This window comes from Sorex fumeus, unplaced genomic scaffold, assembly GCF_029834395.1.
Source record: "Sorex fumeus unplaced genomic scaffold, SorFum_2.1 ptg000098l, whole genome shotgun sequence".
Classification (NCBI taxonomy): Eukaryota; Metazoa; Chordata; class Mammalia; order Eulipotyphla; family Soricidae; genus Sorex; species Sorex fumeus.
Window position 1 is genome coordinate 84,956,257 of NW_026606155.1, and position 16,160 is coordinate 84,972,416.

General features: G+C 45.3%; 1 protein-coding gene across 3 annotated transcripts; it reads right to left on the minus strand.

Annotated features, from left to right (window-relative positions):
- Positions 1-219: 219 nt before the first annotated feature.
- CCDC32 (coiled-coil domain containing 32) lies at positions 220-15,473 on the minus strand. Of its 3 annotated transcripts, none has more exons than XM_056133719.1 (4): positions 15,341-15,473; positions 13,268-13,523; positions 3,324-3,480; positions 220-926 (listed from the first exon to the last, which is right to left on the minus strand). In XM_056133719.1, exons 2-4 carry the CDS (start codon positions 13,509-13,511, stop codon positions 788-790), a joined length of 540 nt encoding a protein of 179 aa, XP_055989694.1. In that variant the 5' UTR covers positions 13,512-13,523; positions 15,341-15,473; the 3' UTR covers positions 220-787. The 3 variants fall into 3 exon arrangements, with proteins under 3 accessions (XP_055989694.1, XP_055989693.1, XP_055989695.1); XM_056133718.1 differs by having other exon boundaries at positions 15,172-15,393; XM_056133720.1 differs by having other exon boundaries at positions 15,320-15,380.
- Positions 15,474-16,160: the final 687 nt, after the last annotated feature.

Consider the following 16,160-nt stretch of genomic DNA (forward strand, 5'->3'; position numbering starts at 1 on the left):
TAAAATTAGAACCTGAGGACGAGCTTCAGTGAGACCCTGATTTGATTCTGGACACTGCAAACAAACAAACGAGGTAAGTGTTGGCATTTAGCTCCTTCAGGTCAATAGCACCAAACACGCAACTGCTGTTCCCATAAGTTTCCTGTGAACCACAGGGCACTCACATTTCACACCCATTTCCCCCCACAATGAAGAATCAGTCAAAGGCCAAGTCCAGTTTCTTTTCCTGAAGTTCCCATATTTATTATGGATTTGTTCGAGAAGCCCCAGATGGGACACAAAATTCAAGAAGACTGATTTCATTCTCTCTGGCTCCATTCATCCCAGACAACTTACCGAGAGAGTGCTTGGGACACAGAGAGGAACAACCCAAAGAGGCAAGAAAAAATATGGCTCACTTATTCACTCTACAAAAGGGCATCAGATTCTCCAAATCTGTTCATACTTGGACCTTTGCTTTCCTGACTCAGCAGACTTCTCCCTGGCAGCCACAGAGCCTGGGCAAGTGGGAGACACAGGAAGACAGGGCTTTGATCCAGCGCACAATTACAGTCACTATCTGAGACCGCCACACATGTCCGCCCCAAGCAAGTTCTCGGAGGCAGCGGCAGTTTGCTTCGTGGAGTGGAAGGTCGGGTTTTCTCCTCCCTGCCGCCGCCGCTGCTGCTGCTGTGCTTTTTGCTGTTCCCAGATAGCTGCTTGGCGTGTGTGTGTGTGTGTGTGTGTGTGTGTGTGTGTGTGTGTGTGTGTGTGCATGCGTGCACGTGTGCCTCTGTGTATCTGTAATTTATTGTTCTGCTGCTCCTTGCTCATCCCCAGCCTCTGGCTTCTCAACCTGTGTTTCTGGGGGAATCAGATACTGAACCTCCTCTGTGCTGATGGCTACTTTATCTGGCTGGAGCCACCTCTTGAAATGTTCCAAGGTGCTAGGAGAGAGCAAGAGAAAAGGGGGGATGCATTAGATCTCCGTGATTAATTACTTAATGATTATCTCCGTTACTCAAATGCTGCCTCCCCGCCCACCACCAATTTCTTTCTACAATTGTGTTGTGCGGCTTCCACGGGGAGAACCACGTTGCTCCGCTGACAGCTGTGCATCCTGGCAGCTCCACGGCATAATTTACCCCTCTAGCGGGCACTCAAGGCTATAAACAGCGCCAGGCCCCCTTCAAATGCAGAGTTTTCTGAAGGGTTGATGAGAATAGCTTAAGAGCACATGCCTCCATCCGTTTTTTTTTCTCTTTTGACTCAAAAAAACAACATAACAAAAAACTGGAGAGGCGCACATTGTCAAGGGGATGCAACATTCAAATAAGCACCGAATTATTAGCGAGGCAGAAACCTGAGTGTCTTGAAATCCCCTCTGGTGGAGGCCGACTCCTTATACTCTCTGAGATATCCTAAGCATGATCTTTGGGTATCTTTGTGGGGGTTTTAGCTTAGTTCTTCCTATAGCAAGTCCCTAAATGGAAACATCTGAGCAGCGGTGTCACAAAAGCAACAGTTAACTCTGTTAGCTGACTTTGGTTGGAACCTATGGGGACAGAAATAGCCCTGCACTTTCTTTCAGTACCCAGGACCCTCTACTCTAAAGCCACTGGACATTCACAGTAAAATATCAATGCTGGGAATAACGCAACCTCATTTTATGCTCTTCAACAGTACAAAGTCTTTTATTTGGGGGGAGGGGGCATAACTTGTGGTGCTCAGAGGAAGAACCCAAGCCTCCTGCATGCGACGCATAAGGAAAAGAGTCATACCCAGCAGATTTTTAGATATTCATCAACAGATGGGAGAAACATATAGACAGTATTTCTCGTTTACCCAGAGCGTATCAGGAGGCGGACCACCTATTGGCATTCACAGAGGTGAAGAACCACACAATTCACTAACAGTTGCTAGTGCTTGTTTTGAACTGGGACCAGTACACACGGTAAGAGGACTTGGGTACCATACTTCACCACACTCAATCCTAACTCCTCAGCACCATCGAGTGTGGCCCTAAAACAAACTAAATAAATAAAATATGGCCTTTGAAACATGTGGGTACATTACTCAGTTTTTCTGAGTCATTCCCAGGTATACAGAATAAATACAGTTATTAACAAAACCTCTTCCCCCGCGACAATTTCTGTGATGCATATTTGTTCAGTCTCTGAAGGGCAGAGAATGATTTCTGTTTTTGTTCCAACATTATTTCAAGCTGAGATGAACTGAGACCCTGATGCTTATAAAATACTTGGGAAGCCATAGTATAGTGGATAGGATGCTTGCCTTGCACAGAGCTGACCTGGGTTCAATCCCTGGCATCCCTTAAGGTCCCCTGAGCACCATCAGGAGTAATTCTTGAGTACAGAGCCAGGAGTAACCTTGAGCATCTCCGGGCTGAGCCCACTCACCCAAAAAAGGAATAACCCAATGGAGAAACGCATCTATAAGGCAGGGAAAACATCCAATGACAGAGTCTCTGGCCTGTCATAGGATCACCCTCTCTTTATCATGTGGTTTTCATACCTCTAGCCTGGAAATGCCAGGGCCCCTCCCATTCACTAGCTCAGGAGATATACAATTATTTATCTTGTGGTGCTGGGAATCAAATTTAAGTCCTCCACATGGGCCATACCTGGCAATACTCAGGGGTTCCTCCTGGCTCTGCACTCAGGAACCACTCCTGGCAGTGCTTGGGGGGATCATATATGGGATGCCAGGGATTAAACATGGGGTGGCCACATGCAAAGCAAACACTTTACCCGCTGTACTATCACTCCAGCCCTCCAGTTTCACCACTGAATTAAGTCCCAATCTCCCAATTTCCCTTGAGACTCATATCCATCTAGAATTTTTGTAGGTATAAAATTACATTTCTCTTTCTCTTCTTCTTAAAAAAAAACTGCTTCTGGACCAAGCAAAAGAGGAATCTTACAACATGTGACTTTTATTTTCTGTATTTATTTATTTAGGGGTTTTAGACCTGCAGTGGCACTTCCTGGCTCCGTGCTCAGGTGACTGTGTGGGGTCGGAGATTGAACCAGGGTCAGCTGCCTGCAGGGCAAGTGCCTTGACCCCTGTACTCTCTCCCTGGTCCCTACCAAAGGATAATTTTTGCTCAGGAAAGCTGATGTTGATATCAACATATGACTAGACTTAGTCTATAATACTCACCCTAAATTTTCTTTTTTTTCTTTCAGTACTGGGGTTGGAAGCCAGGGCCTCACACCTACAAGACAAGTGCTCTACTGCTGAGCCCCATCCCTGTCCCCTTCTCCCTGAATTCTCTAGGGGCTGAGAAAGGATTGCAATGAAATAGACTAGGAGTCAGTTACCTCTCGTCTGAGTCAAGTCCATCCACAAAGAACTCAGACGCTAACTTTTCCTGAAGGAATCGATCCCAGCTTTCCTTCTTGGCTTGGGCCAGGGTTCGAAGCATATCCTTGGAAGTTACTTCCTCATTTAAACCTTTGATCCGTCTCAGTTTCTTTTCTAAAGAAAGGAGTGGATGGGGAGTCATTTAGTCATTGAGAGAACTATTTTGAAACAATTCAGTGGTCTTATTTTTAAGTGATTTTTCAAAAATGTAGAATTCATTTTGTAGTAGTTTATTTTTTTTTAATTTCAAGTGATGTAATTTAAAACTTAAGTTGTGTTTTAAAACAGCAACAAAACTGTATTGTATTTTTGCTGTAATTAACTGTATAATGTACACCTAATTATTTTATCATGGTTTAAATTTTTGCATATTTGCTTTATCTTATGCTGCTAATTTTTTTTACTGAATTTGTAAGATTTATCAAAGCAATTATGTGGTGACTTGCCTATATCATGAATTATTTAAGATTAAAAAAAAAGAAAGAAGTGGAGCTTAACAAGTGTAAAATGAAACAAAATCTAAAATGCAAAATACCAATTGGATTCGCCCTCTCCTCTCTGGAAAGAAAGATGGCGGCCACATGGGAGCCTTGTGGACAGCAGGTATGAGCCGGGAGTGTGGGGGCGACTAAAACCTCATGGGAAGGGGGGCGTTTCGGTCCGCCCTTCACGCCCTACCGAGGCCACCAGTTGCCCCCACGAGCGGCTCTCCAGCACGGCCACAGCCCCAGAAGCACAATGACCTAATGCAGAACCCAGCAGCTTGGAGCAGAAAAGTGAAAGGACTATGCGTTAATCCAGGCAATCATTTCTGCCCAGAGGGGAAAGGGTGTTGCTCCCTTCCGCCCTCCTCCCTCTGGAAAGAAAGATGGCGGCCACATGGGAGCCTTGTGGACAGCAGGTATGAGCCGGGGGTGTGGGGGCGACTAAAACCTCATGGGAAGGGGGGCGTTCTGGTCCGTCCTTCACGCCCTACCGAGGTCACCAGTTGCCCCCCACGAGCGGCTCTCCAGCACGGCCACGGCCCCAGAAGCACAAGGACTTAATGCAGAACCCAGCAGCTTGGAGCAGAAAAGTGAACAGACTATGCATTGATCCAGCCCATCAAGTCTGCCGGAGGGGAAAGGGTGTTGCCCCATTCGCCCTCTCCTCTCTGGAAAGAAAGATGGCGGCCACATGGGAGCCTTGTGGACAGCAGGTATGAGCCGGGAGTGTGGGGGCGACTAAAACCTCATGGGAAGGGGGGCGTTTCGCTCCGCCCTTCACGCCCTACCGAGGCCACCGGTTGCCCCCCGCGAGCGGCTCTCCAGCACGGCCAGGACTCCAGAACACAGAAACCAATTTCTTAACTATCTGACTTTCAGTAGAAATACTTCCAGGGTCAATAGGTAAAAGAGCAGAAATCCAAAACCAACATTTAATTCTTGAACCCAGCCGTAGAAAGCAAATCACTTCACAATGCTTTTTCAGCATGTCTGATTTGGGGGGGGGGGGGTAAACTCTAAATAATAGTGGTGAATCTTTTATTGAAACAATGAATCTAATCAAAGCAGATAGAGTGTTAACTAGAATTCATCTGCTTCACAGGGACGGGAAGGGGTGGGGGGTGGGGTTTTATTGGGGTTCTTCATGGTAAAAAATAAGTATTGGTAAAGGGAAATGTGTTTGATATTTGCATGACTGAGACATAAACCTGAAAGCTTTGTAACCTTTCCCACAGTGATTCAATAAATAAATTAAAAAAAAAAAAAAAGAATATAAAAAAAAAAATACCAATTGGAAATTTCTCTCACTGATGAGCATTCCACAATTCCCTAGAAAAGAGCTCTTTGTGTTTTATTTTTTGGCCTTACTCAAGAGATACTTAGGGGCTGCTCCAAGAAATGCTTGCGGGGAGGGGGCTGGAGTGATAGCACAGCGGGTAGGGCATTTGCCTTGTACGTGGCCAACCCGGGTTTGATCCACAGCATCCCATATGGTCCCCTGAGCACCGCCAGGAGTAATCCCTGAGTGCACAGCCAGGAGTAACCCCTGTGTATCGCTGGGTGTAACCCAAAAAGAGAAAAAAAAAATGCTTGGGGGACCATCCAGAGCTAGTGAATGAACCGAGGGTTCCTGCATGCAAAGCATACACTCAGTCTGTGGAGCTATGTCCATAGCCCAGAAGCTCTTTTGCTTTTTGTTTTGGTTTTGGGAACACATCCTGCTGTGCTCGGGACGTACTCCTGGCTCTATGCTCAGGAATCACTACTGGCTGGACTCCATGAACCAAATGGAGTACTAGGGATTGACCCAGGTGAGCCGCATGCAAAGCAAGCACCTACTGCTGTACTACCTCTCTGCCCCCTCTTTTTTTTTTGCGGGTTAAGGCCCACACTTAGTATTGCTCAGGGCCTCCTATTAGCTCTGTGCTCCAAGGTTACTGGTGGAGGTGTTCTAGCATTCATATGTAGTGCTGGGATGAAACGGAGTCAGTCACAGGCAAGGCAAGAGGCCTGGTCCCTGTACTATCTTTTAGGCTCATAATAGCTCCTTCTTGGAGAAGGGAGGGAGGGAGAAAGGTGCCAGAAGAGGGTTCAGTGGCCAAGGAGCTGGCTTGGAAGTGGGAGGCGACAAGTTCAACCTCTGGTGCTGCAATACTTGCTGAGTAACCACCTGCAGCTCTGTTGTACTTCTCAGACAGCTCAGGGTTCCGAGATCCCTGGTGATGAAAAGGAGGAGTCCAGCCACAGCACAGCCTGGCAGCAGGGAAAGCGCTGCAGCTAAAGGGGGTGACGCCCAGTAAGCACCACAACTAAAAAGATGTGTGAGAACCATAATTAAGCTTGTATGTGACCCACGCGGTCACCATGATAACGGCAACAAGATTAGGGTAGAGATGAGAACAGAAGCAGGAAAATGTACATTTTTCTTTCTCACAATGTTCTTGCTATACTCGTTGTACACACGATCAATTCAATGCTTAGCCCCAGAAAGAGAAAAATCATAGGTTCTTCGAAATCAATGCCCTGCTTTCCTTGAAATCACAGCAGCTCAGCAGGTGTCTCTCTTGGGAATGCTTGTTTCCCCTGGCTTGCCATGTGTGTACTGTCATCTTCTATTCAGCTTCTTGAAAATCGCCTCTCTTGGGAGTAAGGGGGAGGGAGGATTGTTTTTGTTTTGTTTTGTTTATTGTTACAGTAATAGCACATGGATGCCAAAACTTATGAGAAAGAATCAGAGAACATGCTGCCAGATGCAACATTTCATGAGACACTAAATCCGACTCAGTGAGAACTCAGTAATAAGAACCATTACAGCTTCTAGGGCTGGGAGATAGTTCAAAGGGCAGGTGCACATGCTTTGCATGATGGAGGCCTCGGTTCCATCATGGTGCCCACATGGTCCCCTGTGCAACATTGGGAGCATTCCCGAAGCACCAAGCAAGGAGCTGCCACTGAGCACTACCAGTTGTGGCCCCAAGCCCCCAAAACAAGGCAAAACAAACAGAATCTGTGACTAAAGAAAAGGAATAACTCACATTTTATTTATTTATTTATTTATTTAGGCTTTTTGGGTCATACCCAGCGATGCGCAGGGGTTACTTCTGGCTCTGCACTCAGGAATTACTCCTGGTGGTGCTCAGGGGACTATATGGGATGCTGGGAATCAAACCCGGGTCGGCCGCATGCAAGGCAAATGCCGTCCCTGCTGTGCTATCCAGCCCCCTCACTTTTTTTTTGTTTGTTTTTTGTTTTTTTTTGTTTTTGGGCCACATCCAGTGATACTCAGGGCTTATTCCTGGCTCTGCATAAGGGATCACTCCTGATGGGCTGGGAGACCATATGGAGGGATGTCAGGGATTAAACCTGGATCTGCTGCATGCAAGGAAAATGCCCTACCTACCATACTATTGTTCCAGTCCTAGAATGCCTCAATTTTTTTTTAATGTAGGAGTACTGCTATTTATTCAGCCACTGATTAACTGATTGAATTGTGCATAAACTCCACCTTTATAATTTTATTTATTGAATCACCATGAGAGCAGTTACAAAGCTTTCGAGTCTAAGTCTCGGTCATACAATGAAAACACCCGTACCTTCATCAGTGCCCATTCTCCACCCCCCAAAACCCCAGTATATCCCCATCCCACACCCTCCCCCTACCTGTGGGTCAGATGATTTCCACATTACTCTCTCTCTACTTTGATCACATTCACCATTTCGACACCAGACCCACCATTATTGTTTGAGATTTTACCCCAACACTCAGATCTGCTGAAAAGGCAACAATAGACAATTTGTGTTCTATTGCTGGTTATGAATAACATATGATGTTGCGTGAATGCAGTAGGGCCATGTGATTTTGAAATTCCGAAATTTTAACACTTAAATCTGGAGGGATTTCTGCCAAAAGCCACTGGGTTTTGAGATTTGCTCCTGAGTCTCTGGGATCATTGCTGTTGAGCAGCTTGATCAGGAGCCAGAGAGGCTGTTCGTGGGCGATGACTTGGGGTCTTGTTGGGACAGGGAGACTAGGACCGGCTCCACCCCCATCCTGTGAGGCTCAACAAGTTTCATCACTGTAGGCCCAGACCTGACTGTCCAATGGCCTCTGGAGCCTCACATTTGTAAAAGTTGCTCAGCTCATGTCCTGGATCTCAGAGCCTAAAGAAAACAATTATCTTGTAGCCCCTTTGATAGCAGCTCCTCTGGCTTTCCTGATGATGAAAATTCAGTTGCTCTTTTTTGCATTTTAAGTATGTGTTAAATGATTTTCTCTTTTGAAGAGTACTTTAAAAAATAGCATTGTTTACTTTCTGCCTTAAGTTAGTCTTGTCCTTACTTCAATAATTGGATAAATTATGAGGCTTTTTTGTTTTGTTTTGGGGGGGAGTGGTGGTTAGGGAGAAGAGATGGAATACTAAGCCCAGAACTAGCAGAGGCTATGATTTTCAATCCTGATTTCATTTCTAATTTTTTTCGGGGGGACACACCCAGCAATGCACAGGGGTTAGTCCTGGCTCTGCACTCTGGAATTACTCCTGGCAGTGCATAGGGGACCATATGGGATGCTGGGATTTGAACCCAGGTTGGCTATGTGCAAGGCAAATGCCCTACCTGCTGTGCTATCACTCCAGCCCCCTGATTTAATTTCTAAACAAGCCATATCATCTTTCAGCTACTGATCAAAACAAGACAAACCCGGGAACGGAATGGTAGGACAACAGGGAAGGTGTTTGCCTTGCATGAGGCTGATCCAGGTTCAATCCCCAGCATCCCATATGGTCCCCCAAGCACCACCAGGAGTAATTCCTGAGTGCAGAACCAAGAATAACCCCTGAGCATCACCAGGTGTGACTGAAAAAGCCCCCCCCCCCCAACCCTCCCAAAAAAAGACAACACTTGTGGTCAGCAATGTGGGTCAATGGCAGAGAGCTTGCCTTGTGGGGGTAAGGCCCTGAGTTCAAGACGGTAGAAAAGGAGGATAGGAAGGAGGGAGGGATAAAGGGAGGGAAGGAGGGAACAAAAGGAAAGACCTTAAAACCCTACTTAAACAATAAACACTTTTTGTTGCTATAAGTTCTATGAGATCGCCCATACAAAAAACCTGCCATGAATAATGTTTTAAACATTTGACTTTCTCTCTTTTTAAAACTTATTTTTACGATTTTCGAACCACACCTGGTGATGCTCAGCATTTACTCCTAGCTCTGCACTCTGGACTCAGGGCTCATTCCTGATGGTGTTTGAGGGACCATATGGAATGCCAGGGATCAAATCCGGGGAGGCCACGGGCATGGCAAACACTCTCCCCACTGTGCTATTGCTCAGCAATGACTTTTCTCTTTGAGGATAAGAAAAAGGTTATTCACAGATCACTCTGTGAACTGGCTGTATTTTAAATGATAGCTCTTCTTTGTGGATTGCCACTCATTACACATTTTATGTAATGTGTATGAATTATATACAATTCATATTCCTCCCTTTTCCTTTCATTGTTGGTATTGGTGCCAATCGATCGCGCAGCAGTGAACAAAGATCTCACACACACCTGGCTATGGTCCTGAGCCATTTCAGCACACCAGGGTGTTCACACACTCGGACCCAGTGCTCTCTGGGGCTTGTGCTCCTTTAGTGGCCGAGTTTGCCTGAGGTCATACCTCCTGGCCCTGCCTGGCATGCATCTTTCTTTTCTTTTTTTTATTAGTGAAACACCATGAGGTACAGTTGTAGATTTACAATGTTTTTGTGCTTGGGTTTCGATTATACAATTATCAAATACCCATCCCTCCACCAGTGCCCATCCTCCACCACCATGGATAATATCCCTCCCACCCCACCCCCCCAATCCCACCCTGCCTCTGTGGCAGGGCAATCCCTTTTGTTCTCTCTCTCCTTTTGGGTGTTGTGGTCTGCATGCATCTTTCTTGTGGTGCTCACCCTGGCTGTGGTAGCGGCTGGGGATCACAGACAGTAGAGTAACCACAAGCGCCCACAGCAAGAATGCCAGGATCAAACCCAGTACACGTGGGGCACCAGAAATTTGAACTTGTGACCTTTATTTGCAAGGCAGGTGGTTGAAGCTACTTAAGCTATGGATGGCAGTCCCATATGGTATCACAAAACTGAATGCAGGAGGTCACATAAATTGGTAATAGGGCTGGAGAGACTGTACAGGGTTAAGGCATTTGCCTATATCCCACTGACCCTGATTTGAGTTCCTAGTATCAGTATGGTCCCCTGAGCCTAGCCAGGAGTGATCCCTGAGTGCAGAACCAGCAGTAAGCCATGAGTACCACCAGGTGTGGCCCCTAAACAAAACAAAACACACAAAAAATTTGCTTTAAGTCACTGCACTATTCCTCTGGGACCCTTTATATACATTTACTTGGCAATAAAAACAATTTTTATATAGAATGGCCTTGATTACGATGTAAGAGAAGATGGAAAGTCCTCCTTTGGCCTGGGAAAGTTTTCCTCTTTCTAACTGTACCCTGACCAGACAGGCAGAAACAGGAGCCATCACGTACTCCAAACCAGTCTCCACTGACTCTCACACTTGGCCACAGGCAACAGAAAAGGCTCGTATCTTCCTCAATGAGAATTTGTTTGTTTGTTTGTTTTTGGCTTTTTGGGTCACACCCAGCAATGCTCAGGAGTTACTCCCGTCTCTGCACTCAGGAATTGCTCTTAGCAGTGTTTGGGGGACCATATGGGATGCCAGGAATTGAACCCGCCCTATCCGTGTTCTATCACTCTGGCCCCCTCAGTGAGAAATTTTTAATCTTAATTGATTTTAGAAGAGACCAATGGATAGTCTTTTTAATTCAAGTCTTTTAAATCCAGTCTATTATTACTTTTCAGAATCAGTCTTCATCAATCAAAATTATCAATAAATGTATGGAAATTTTTTCTCTTTTTTGTCTTTTGGGCCATACCAGACAATGCTCAGGGCTTACTCCTGGCTCTGTGCTCTGGGATCATTTCTAGTGGTGCTTCAGGGACCATATGGGATGAAGGTGGGGCTCAAACCAGGGTCAGTTACATACAAAACAAGCACCTTAACCTCTGTACTCTCTCTTCCACCTGAAAGTTTCTTTTGCTTTCTTTAAAAAAATTTTAGGCACCATGATTTACAGTATGTTAATAATAGGGTTTCATGCATACAATGTTCCAACACCACAGTGACCCACAGCCCACGTCCTCTCCATCATCCCCAACATGAAAATTTCTTATAACTGGGCACAGAACACTGACAAGCCAAAGGATGTGGTTCTTTTAAGACTGTTGCTGCTGCTACTTTTATCATCATAAAACAGACGTTCTGATTACCATCAAACAGCCTCTTCACCCCTGGCTGCCAGCACTACTATACTATCTTTATGGCTTCCAAATTTCACATTAACCCCTCATCCTTCTCATTAATCACTGTTCTACCTGTCCTTTCCTGACATTTTCTTTCCTACATAGGTAACACACTTCCTTTCATGCTTGTCTTGTATTTCTTAGCAGTCATGTAAACCCTGACTCTTCCTTCTGAAATGCCTTTCCTTCTTCAGATAATTATTCCTGGTTTGGTTTTGTGACACATTGATGAGTCTTATGTCTGTTTCATAAAAGGACACCTCAGAGCCAGAGACCATGGCAGCAAGGCCCTTGCCTTGCATGTGGCTGCTTCAGCTATAACCCTGTTTCAATCCACAGCATGACATATGTACCACCAGGGTCACTCCTGAACAGAGCCAAGAATAGGTCCTGGGCATCACTAGGAGTATCTCTTTCCCTCCTCCTCCCAAATTTAAAGATTGGCAGTCACTAACCTAGGTTGCTATTTTTCTTTCCTCCAGCTTGGGACAACCTGAATGTCTTCTGTTTGGAATCTCTCCAGACATTTTACTAAAGGTCACTGGACAGATCCTCCTTACTGAAGTAATCAGGGAATATTTTCTTTTGAAAATGAGTAACAAGTAGCAGAATAAATTTCATGTTGACATGTTCCCATCCTAATAATTTATCTACTGTAACAGCTTTCAAATTGTAACATCAGAAAACTACATGTGGGCCAGCTATGGGGCATAGCAGGAGAACAGGAGAACATCTGCCTTGCATGTGTGAGAGCCTGAGCCTGGGTTCCCATCTCTTTCTGTCTCTCTCTCTCCATCTCTCTCTCTCTCTCTCACACACAAACACAGAGAAAGAAAATAAAAGAAAGAGAATAGAAAGAAGAGAAAAAAAGGAAAAGAAAAGAAAAGAAAAAGAAATCCGTATGTAGCTCAGGGCCATGATTTTTCTATCAGGATAGCAAGAAGTTTAACAGTTGTTTTTTCCTTTGTTTATTTTTGGGGACGTACACAGTAGTGGTGGGGGCCATTCCTAGAATATCACTCGGTTCACTGGAGATGCTCCTGTCAATGCCTGGGGGACCAAACAGTGCCAGGGATGGAATCTGGGCCTCCTTCATGCAAAGCATGGACTCTGCTGTTGAGCTATCTCCCAGGAAAGGTGCTGGGGGTCGAACCCAGGCTGGTCATGTACAAGGCAAGAGCCCTACCATCTATACAATCTTTTTGACCTCTCCCCAGCAAGGTTTGAAAAGTCTTCTGTTTTGTCTCTGTTTTGGGATCACACCCAGCAGTGCTCAGGGGTTATTCCCATCAGTGCTCAGGTCTCCAGCTCCAGTACCCAGCTTGGCAGTTTTAAGTTAGTTAAGTATTTGACTATATAGATTCCACAGAATGCAAAAGAAACAAACAAAAAAAAGCAAAACAGAAACAAAAACAAAACCCCCACAATTTAGAAGAAATAGAAGCATTAAGTGACAAGTTTTAAGAGATATTTAAGAATATCCAATTATCAATCACCAATAATCAACCTGAAATACCATTTTAAATTAAATCTGACAGATATAAGCTGTGATGATTAAAAAATAATTAAGTTACGGGGCTGGAGAGATAGTACAGGGGTTAAGGTGCCTTCCTTGCACACAGTTGACCTGAGTTCAATCCCCAATGTCCCATATGGTCCCCTAAGCACTGTAGCACTGTAGCAGTGTCCTCCCATTGTTTATTGATTTGCTCGAGTGGGCACCAGTAAAATCTCCATTGTGAGACTTGTTACTGTTTTTTGGCATATCGAATAAGTCATGGGTAGCTTGCCAGGCTTTGCCATGCAGGCGGAATAGTCTTGGTAGCTTGCCCGGCTCTCCAAGAGGGGTGGAGGAATCAAAACCAGGTCGACCGCATGCAAGTCAAATACCCTATCCACTACGCTATTGCTCCGGGACCCCCTAAGCACTACCAGGAGTAATTACAGCGCATCACTGGGTGTGGCCCAAAAACCTAATTTTGACCTAAGAAAACTTAAGTGAACTTACTTTAAACCCCTAGTTTACAATTTTTTTTAAAAAACCACCAACTTACCTAGAGATGCTAAATACACTTCTGAATCCTGCAAGGGAGCCCAAGGCTTTGAGGCCTGCTGTACAGCAAAGTCGGGGGGCTCCCTCAGGCCTGTGCCTGCAGGGTAAGAATCCACAAAGGAGTCTGAGAAGGTGTTGTTGGTTCCATCTTCTTGGTCTGGATTTGGCAGACAGGAACAAATTTCAGCCCAAAGATCCAGGCCAGATCTTGTGGCTGTGGAGTCAAAGCTCTCAAACATTTTCATTTGGAATCAGAGCTGAAAAACAAGGTCCAAGTGAGCAAGGAAAGGCTTTGAGGTTGCATAGAAGCATTGGTACTCAAACATACGTTCACTCACAGAAAGAAATAGGTTGGGTTTTTTTGTTTGTTTTGAGGGGGAGGTAGATGGATTAAGAGAGGAATATCAGGAATCAAACCCAGGTCCTCATACATTCAAGGCAAATGCTCTATTACTGAGACATATTTTCATTCTTGAATGATCTTCATTCTTGTAATAGGCTTTTAAGTTTCTCCTAACAAAACCTTCAAAATTGGTTATAATTTTCGGGGCTGGAGCAATAGCACAGCAGGTAGGGTGTTTGCCTTGTACGCGGCTGAACTGGGTTCGATTCCTAGCATCCCATATGGTCCCCTGAGCACCGCCAAGAGTGATTCCTGAGTGCAAATCCAGGAGTAATCCCTGAGCATCACCAGGTGTGACCCAAAAAGAAAAAAAAATTGGTTACAATTTTCCTATGTTGTAGATAAAAATGACAAACTAAATTTCTTATCTGGTTCCAAATTCATGTGTTTTCTTAATTAATTTTATATTTAAAAATGGAACTTCTGGGGGCTGGAGTGATAGCACAGCAGGTAGGGCGTTTGCCTCACACACAGCCGACCCGGGTTCGATTCCCAGCATCCCATATGGTCGCCTGAGCACCGTGAGAAATAATTCTGGAGAGTGCAGAGCCAGGAGTAACTGTGCATCGCCTGGTATGACCCCAAAAAAGCAATAATAATAATAATAATAATAATAAATAAAAATGGAACTTCTGTGGGGAAAGGTCCAGGGGTTAAGACACTTGCCTTGCACAAGACCAACCCTGGTTCAATTCCTGGTACCTCATATGGTTCCCTGAGCTCTGCCAAGAGTAATCCCTGAGCACAGAACAAGGAGTAAGCCCTGGGCACCACTGGAGGTAGTCCCCAAACAAAACAAACAAACAAACAAAAAAACCAAACAAACAAAGGAACTACTAACCAGACACAAATATAGACAGATAATAGATGAACCACTTATATGACATATGTATAGTAATCAAATTCAGAAACAGAAAGTAAAATGGGGCTGTTTACAAATTGGGAGGACAAGGGGGTTACTATTTAATCATACATGATTTCAGTTGGAGGAAATAAAAAAGTTCTAGAGTTGGTAATGGTCACAGAACAATGTGAATGCTACTAACTGTACATATGAAAATGATTAAGGGTCATGCACAGTTCTATCTATGACGACATTTAAAGCGCGGCTTGGAAGAAAGTGTCTTGTCTGAGAGCAATGTCATGTGCAAAAGCCTATGGGCTCACGTCTTGTAGAAACTGCGCTATACAAATATATGTTTCAAGTTCTTAATAGAAACAATGCGAGACATTTTAATCATTTTACAGATGATGGTATTCATCTCTGTCTTCAGGAATGGGTGGACATCTTTCACGAGATACCTCTGAGATTAGGAAGGCGACCGCTGGCGACAAATATGAACAATCATAGGAGAACTGCCAGACAGGGGAGGGGGCTGGAGACAAAAGGTCAGCTATTTCTCCGCGGGCGGGGGGGAAGAGGGCTGAATAAGCTGATGCTAGTGGACACAAGGAACCCTAGCCCCATACGGAAGCTACCCAAAGCAGAACTTTTCTCGCACCGAGCCTCGAAGCGTCCAGATCCCGGGCCTCGGTCACTTTGACTCCAAGGACTCTCGGTGGTAGAGGAGTCAGTTCCCTCTGTGATATTCGCAGCGAGGCCGGAGCCCGGTACACAAAATTCTGGGCACCCCTGCCCCTTTCACCTACCGCAACCGCCCGCACGGCTACCTGCAAACGCCCGGCTGTGCTCGCTCGGTCGCAGGCGGCAGAGACGAAAGCGGGGGCGGAGACTCCGAGTGACAGATCCCAGGAGTTCTCCAACCACCGCCCTACCTGGTGATATTTTGTGCGTCGATTGGCTCGTGGTACGCGGCTGGGTGAGGAAGTGAGGAGCAGAGTACAAGGAAGCGGTGGGCGGGACTTTTGTTGCTGGGAAACGGCGGCGTGACGTTGATTCCACTTACTTTTGTGTTCCAGCCTCGCCGACAGCGCCTTCCACCCATTTCCTACCTCGATCATGCCAGTTTGACTTTTTTTTTTTTTAATTCCCAGAGCAGGTTCACCACCTTGGCCATCTCCTTGGCGAGTGTTTGTCTCCTTCTATACTGAATTTAGAGCACGCCAACGATTAGGATGCGACTTTGTTTGTTATTCTTACAGGAGACACGTTTCACTGTCACTGAATTATGAGGATTTGCCAGGTTCATTTGTCAATAGACATCCAAGTTCCTGTTATGGTCTAGCCATTGTGTTAAGCTGGAATATAAGTCACAAGGTTTTGGTTGTTTGTGTATTTGTTTGGGTCTCTACACGCAGCTACCAATTATTGTGACCCCAAAGCAAACAAACAGAAAAACGCACTTTATTTCAATTTTTATTTATTTATTTTTTTGGTCTTTGGTGTCGTGCTCAGGGCTTACTCTTGGCTCTGCTCTCAGGGACCATTCTTGGCATGCTCAGGACAATATGTGGTGTCAGGGATCAAACCCTGGTCAGCTGATTGCAAGGCAAGTACCTTACCTGCTGTACTATCTCTCTGGCATCTCCA

What these genes read in the sequence shown, in the direction of transcription:
- CCDC32 (XM_056133719.1), bottom strand. Translation starts at nt 13,511, where the DNA reads ATGAAAATGTTTGAGAGCTTTGACTCCACAGCCACAAGATCTGGCCTG. An exon ending in AGTGTATTTAGCATCTCTAG is followed by an intron (nt 3,481 to 13,267) that starts GTAAGTTGGTGG and finishes TCCTTTCTTTAG; the next exon opens with AAAAGAAACTGAGACGGATC. An exon ending in GGACTTGACTCAGACGAGAG is followed by an intron (nt 927 to 3,323) that starts GTAACTGACTCC and finishes GCTCTCTCCTAG; the next exon opens with CACCTTGGAACATTTCAAGA.